Source organism: Ipomoea nil, unplaced genomic scaffold (genome assembly GCF_001879475.1).
Source record: "Ipomoea nil cultivar Tokyo-kokei standard unplaced genomic scaffold, Asagao_1.1 scaffold0876, whole genome shotgun sequence".
Lineage (NCBI taxonomy): Eukaryota > Viridiplantae > Streptophyta > Magnoliopsida > Solanales > Convolvulaceae > Ipomoea > Ipomoea nil.
In genome coordinates, this window is record NW_017617304.1 from 1,178,260 (window position 1) to 1,185,512 (window position 7,253).

The 7,253-nt window shown below is 39.2% G+C and overlaps 1 protein-coding gene across 1 annotated transcript; it reads left to right on the top strand.

Moving 5' to 3' along the window:
• Positions 1-6,056: 6,056 nt before the first annotated feature.
• LOC109179053 lies at positions 6,057-6,560 on the top strand. Its single transcript, XM_019328623.1, has one exon. It carries the CDS (start codon positions 6,057-6,059, stop codon positions 6,558-6,560), a length of 504 nt encoding a protein of 167 aa, XP_019184168.1.
• The last annotated feature ends 693 nt before the right edge of the window (positions 6,561-7,253 follow it).

Genomic DNA, 7,253 nt, shown 5'->3' on the forward strand with positions numbered 1-7,253 from the left:
CTATTGTCTTTCTACCTCCCCAGTTTATACATATATACCCGATTTATGATGGGCCCGGTCATGACAAAACCATCAAATACTAATAGAAATAAAATGTTTGTTACTTATAATGGAAAATTATAATACTTTTGATGATAAATGTAATACTTTTAAATCAAAAGTGTTGGTCCCAAAAGAATAGGATAGAAGTCTAGAGGGAGGGAGGGGGGAGGGGGTAAATAGAATTTTGTAAATAATTCGAAATATGCTAAGCAATATACAATTAAAAAAACTTGATAAAATTATCAGTATTTTGTGCACATCAGAATTTAAAACTTGTGTAATGATTGTGTGTGAAGTGATTTACGTGTGGTGGTGCATGCAAAATATAAATAAAATAAAGCAATAAAGAACACAATAATTATAGTGGTTCGAAGGTGTATATAATCCTTCTACCACATTCTACTCCCATCTCTAGGAGGAATTCACTATGTCCACCATCCTGGTACAAGATATAATGAATTAGTGCCTCGCAAAGCCAACACTAATCACACTATTCCAGTGCCTCCAGCACTGACACTAGGATTTCTTCACTCGGTAGAGAAACCACTTGCTTGAAAAACAAGATTTTTCTTTCTTCCAACTTTGAAACTTCTAGATGAATTCTTCAGTGTAGCTAAGTATCTCTTTGAGATAAGATCTTTGTAGGCTTCTTTTTTCTTGTGTATTCTTCGTGTCTGTTTGTGTCTTTTTTTTAAATTTATTTTTCACTTCATCTATTTGGCTGCTTCAGATCTTCATCCTCATATAGGTGTTTGAGATTTTGTCCGTTGGAAAAAGATAATCTCAAATTTTGAACTTTGTCAGCAAATCCCATATAAGGGTGACTGCGGTTCCGGTTCCGCAAATGCCCAAATCGAAACCGGAACCAGAAAGTACGATTCCGGTTCTGGTTTATGAACCGGCGATTCCGGTTGGAACAATTAAGGCCTGATTTTCAGCATATTTTAAAACAATTAAGGCTCACTAAATAAGGACATATCTATCATTAGTACCAAATTAGAGCGGAAGCTAAACATAATAGTTTGGGGGTGTACCGGACGCTTTTTGTTTACGATTCTCTTTTAGGATAACGTCATCAAAAGATTCGATGTGCACGGGTCGTGTATGGGAAGAGGTAGAAAGAGTTAAAACGGGGAGTGAGAACCACCCCGAGTGTCGTACTCAAGGGTGGCAAGTCGGAGTAAAAAGAGTGCAAGGCAATCACGTGTCACAGTGCAATACAAGAGAAAACTAGGCGCAAGGAGTGTAGGTTGTAAGTGTGGGAGTGTATTTGGAAAACATAACAAAGAGAATAAGAAAAGAAATAAAAGGAACTATAAAATAGAAAGCATAGTGGATTGGAATTCTCATTCCTTTGTGCGTGTGAGGTGTATCTGGGCTAGTGTTGATCTAGTCAAGCGAGATGACTTCCAACTCAGTTCACCGCTCGGTTACTAGGTCTTTCATAGGTGTGGAACCACCGTTCCGTGACCACGTTCCTTATGAGTATTTCAACAAACACTTTGTCTACATCTCATTCCGGGCCTTATCCTCTCGGATCTGAGGGTGGGAAATGCAAGTGGAAAGGCTTAGAATGTATCGCAATCTCTTGCCAATACACTCTTCTAAAAACTCATACATATGGTGTGTAATTTTGCATTTCCTCATTTTTAATCAATTTAACTGGACTAACCAACTGATGAAATGGACTGACTGATTCAATGATGAAGTCAGTCAATAAGGCAGATTATTGAGATGTTTATAGAAAGAGATAACAGCACAAAGCAACACACAAGATGTTTACCCAGTTCGATACTGTGTGTATCTACGTCTGGGGGACGATCACATAGGCGTCCAATCCACTAAATCATAATCCAATGTACAAAGGTAGAGAAACAATAATCTCACCCAAGTGTCCCACACAAGGTACGTACCCAGTCTACACAGGTTTAGTGGATTGTTGAAGATGGAGAGCCATGCATACAGAAGTCCAATAAAATCCCTTCACTTGGAGAGCCAACTCTGATGCAGTCCACTTCAATGACGCTCTTCTCGGTTGTTCCCACAACTGTGTGATCGTAGCGTCCTTTTGTAACACTCCAGATTTTTAAGACTTTTTAAAGCTTATAATAAAGGTAGAATCTTATTAAATCCCAGAATATAATACAAGTGTTCGGGGTGCTATGCCACACCTGGGCTAGAGAACCCAGATACACAGGCTAACTACCTAATATCCTCAAAAGCATAAATGTATAAACATGGCACGCAGGCCGAAAGGGAAACTATCTATTTCTACACTACGAGTTCTAGCGCGCTCCAGTGACTTAATCTTCTGTGCCTGAAAGCCAAATATATCTGTTCAGCGAGAGATGCTGGTAACCCACTCCAACGCGTTGAAATACAATACATATAGAGATATATATAGATATACGAAAACCATTTTGAGCATGAAGATATATCCTACGAACTCTAGCTTTAAAACCGGGAATGACTCGACAGATAAGGCCAGACACAAGCAATAGTTATAACGAGCATATGCAGTTCACAACAGATAAGGCAGATAAGGCAAAGCATAACAATAATCACAACCCAACATAAACAATCCCCAATATAAATCCCATAGTCACATCCCCCAAGACACTCGTAATCACAACTCGTCCATGTCACCACACATAACACACTTTGTTGGCGCCATAGGACCAATCGCATGCCCATACATGAGGGTCAGCGCATATAGCTCTGACACGGCCCCGCAGCACCCTGCCCCGTATCGCAACACGGAGGGGTCGATCGCAACCGACCGATGAACCGCAGCTCATCATAGTGTTTGATCGCAACCAAACAGTGGACCGCAGCCCAAGAGAATGTCATCTGACCGCAGCCAGGAAAAAGGACGAACCGCAGCTCGTATAGAAACGTTTGATCGCAACCAAACGGTGGACCGCAGCCCAAGAGTATCAATCTGACCGCAGCCAGCTTCTGAACCGCAGCTCAGGATAACCAATCCGATCGCAACCGGATTGGGGTAACACACACACATAACACATAGCAAGCACATGCAACCCATATTACACATTGGGAAGGGGGAGAAAGCGCATAACAAAACCTATGCGTGATCCATCACATACTAAGAATAGTCCTAAGGGGTTCATACTCCTTCCACCTAGGTCAACGGGATACCAATTCAACTAGCATGCAATATAATAGACTCATAAACCTACGAACGGTACCCGAAACATCAAACTAGACATAGGCATGATAAACGGAGTCCGTTGGGACACCACGGGGAACGGGAGAACATCAAACGGGGAAGCCGGGGTCCCAAGGTGGTATAATTTCCAGCGGGTAGCCGGTGGGTGGGGGGCCACCCGCCGGCTGCCCGCCGGACTTTACTGTTCCGGGCAGCGGGTCGCCGGTGGGCAGCTGCCTGCCCGCCGGCTGCCCGCTGCCGGGAAGGTGTTCTCGGCCGTGGGTAGGTGGCGGGTCCCCTACCCCCCACCTACCCCCCACTGACTCTTATAACACAATACGCCCCGGGAACCGTTGTGGAACCCGAAACCATGCTTAGACACTTTACAACGTAATTAATGACAACACGTAGACAATTGACGGATCAAATACGAGAAACGAACGGCACATAACCTATCATGCTTTTCTAAACATAATCAACACCCAAACATGCGATTTCCCCACCCCACAATCCAAGAATCATAACATACGATACAACCTAGGGTTCTAATCACTTTTATGTCAACAAGAATACGATTCGCCTTCTAATTGCAAGATTCGGTAAGGATAACACATAAGCATCAAGAACATCACACAATTATCAAGAACAACACATAATTATCAAGAATTCCATATAATCATCAAGAACACCATAATTATCAAGAATCTCCCAATATCAAGATTATCAAGATCCCTCATGGGATCATCACGTCAAGCATCAATAATAATCAACAGATCTCGCCATTCACAATAATATGGGGGAAACCCTAAGGGGGAATCATAGCTATGAAAATAGGTTTTGTTGAGACATGGGTTACCTCTTAGCCTTAATTAATTCCTTGGCTATGAAGGATCTTTCTTTAAGCTTTCTTGATTTCTTGATTTCTCCTAAGGGGATTCTTGGAACTCTTTGGGTGGTGAGAGATTATTGTGGTGGGGATTCTAGGTGCCTCCTAAGTTCCCTATTTATATATTTAAGACTCCTAGTTAGGGCCTGAATGGTATGGGTTTACTAATTCTATTCCTTATAGGGCTAGGGCTTGTTTTAGGGATAAGGGTCCATGGTCCATAGTAGACCATATTAATTAAAGAGGATCCTAATCATAATCTGAATAGTAAAATGCCTACTTCCTTTATTCCTAACAGGCTTAAGATTCTTATTCGGGCAAGGGTCCACGGTTCATGGTGGACCTTACTAATTAATTAAAGGTAAACCTAACATAATTAAATCATATTTAATTATTATTAACGAGATTAATTAAATAATTAATCCGAGATTGAAGGCCGTAACACGGGGTGTTACACCTTTTGTTTAAGCAACAATAATTCTTCTCAAATTCTTCATCATTATCACCATGAACATGTTGTATTGAGAAGAGGCATGATAATCAAAGATCTGATCTCATAAAACTGTTTTGGAGTGTTTCTTCCTTCTTGAAAGCGTAACCCTAATTCTTGTCGAATAAGAGTACTTATAGTTCCATAATAAGAACACTCTCCATAGATATCTTTGATTGTATATGGTAGGACAATATTTGAAGAATGTAATCTTAAAGATTCGGTCCATACCTTTCCAAGACAGATACGCTGATCTTCTTTCCAATTCCGCCTTCTTTAAACCACGTACAACCTTTAAGGGAACAGCTTCCTAAAACAGATCTTCAGTGTCAGTCCCTCTGTTGTTGTATCTGATTGATCAGTCCTCTGTAAAACAAAACCGACACTAAGCTAATCATATCTTAGTTTGCCATAATAATATTGCCAATTAGAGCATCCACACTAAGGGGAGAATGGTGAATTATTTCAGAAATAAATCTCTCAAATCAGAAATAATATTGATGTGGGATTGAGTTATTTGGAAAATAATCAGCCTGTAAAATTGGGTTTAATGTCAGAATGTTTAAAAAAAAAAAATTTAAGCAGTGAGACGCAGTTGCGTCTCATCGCCCTCCCAGCGGGCGCGTGTTCTACACGCGCCCGCATGGGCGCTTGAGCTCTCAATTGAATACAATTCTGGCCGTTGCTGGCCGAGCAACGGCCAGAATTGTATCCGTTGCCAGCAACGGCCACATTTCCGGCCGTTGCTGGCAACGGTAATTTTTTTTTTTTTAAAAAATAAAAGTAATATATATGTGTCTATAAATCACCAATAGTTTTCACAAGTTTTTCACATTTTATCCTACCTCAATCCATTCATATTATATTATTATTCTCTCAACTTCTACTCAATTCCTTTTATCATAATGGAAAAAGACAATTCTATCAATCCAAATTCACAATCCAATTTTCCTTTTTCTCAACCATCTTCCCAAAATTCTCAATTTTTACAAAACTCTCAATTTCCACAAAATGCCCAACTTCCGGGTAATGTTCAAATTTCTTCATTTCCATCTATATTTCAAAACACACAATTTGCAGGGTCTTCTCAATTTGTGGGTTCTTCTCAATTTCCCATCAACATACCAAGTGGTCAATTTCCGGGTAATATGCAATTTACTAAATTTTCGCCACAAAGTGAAAATGTAGTAACAGTTACTCCACAACCGGAAAATTCGGGGAGTCGTCGACAAGCACGGAGTGTTGAGGATGACAAAATGTTGACGCGTGCTTACACCACAATCTCTCAAGATCCGGATAAGGGCAATGAGGAAAAGGGTGAAAAATTTTGGAAGCGCATTGAAACATATTACAACAACAATCATCCCAATGGTGGGCCAAGGAGAATCGATCAAAATTTAAAGGCGCATTGGGGTCATATTTGTCCTATAACCAGGAATTTTCATGCAATTTATTGTAAGTTACTAACAATGCGGCCAAGTGGTGCCAACGATGCGGATGTTATTGTGCGTGCCTTGGAAGAATATAAACAAAAACATGGTCGAGAAAAATTTGGCTACGAACATGTTTGGGCCATTGTGAAAGATCTTCCAAGTTGGCAACCCCAATATCCCGCTAATCAAACTTCAACTGGGAGTGTAGCAGGTACGGCAAGTGGAAGCGAAGAAGTTTTCCCTAGACCAATAGGGAGAAAAGCAGCGAAACGAAAATCCAAAGAACGCTACTCCAACGATGATCATGTTGAAAGTGAATATGGACCATTTGAAAATCTAGACGAAATGTTGGAAAAATATCGACAAATAAGAAAGGAAAGCGATGGTAAGAAATTGGAAAGCGATGAAAGGAAAATGGAGATGAAAGAATATAAAATATTAATGAAAGATACGTCAAACATGACGGAACAACAACTTGCGAACCACTTGGAATATTGTAACGATATTAGGCGACGCCGGCAAAATGCAAAACGGTCATAGATTTTTATTTTTATTGTTTTTAGTATGCCAATGTTCAATTTCCGTATTTGTAACCTTATTTTTAATTTTAAATGTTGTAATTTAAATTCTTGCAATTTTAATGTTAATGTATTCAATTTTAGTATGTGTTAATGTATTCAATTTAACATATGCCTGATTTATCACTGGTTTGATTTTCCCACTGGTCTCAAACCAGTGAGAAATAATTTATTTAATCGGTTTGTATTTTAATTTTTATGTATTTTAATTTATTTTAAGTAATTAGCTTTAACTTTAATTTTTATTTAATTATTTTTTAACAATTTCAATTTGCATATTTTGCACATTTTCGTAGGCATGTTGGAGTAAAATAGATAAAGAAATAAAATATAAATTTATAAATAAAATGGCTAAAGAAATAATTAAAATATAGTGAGTTAAATGGTGGGGTCCACAAATAACTCCTAAATCTCTCCAACTGATGTGGAGAAGAGTTATTTGTGATTGAGTGAGATAATGGAGAATGAGGTGGATGCTGGGCCCACAAGTAACTCCTAAATCTTTCCAACTGATGTGGATGCTCTTATAGGTTGGGGTTTTTGAGCAATTAAAACACTAACAAACTCCCCCTTTGGCTATTATTTGGCAAAACAACTCGACTACGTATAAAGACACAAACTGAAAGAACTAAGATAGGCTAGCATAAAAACCAAA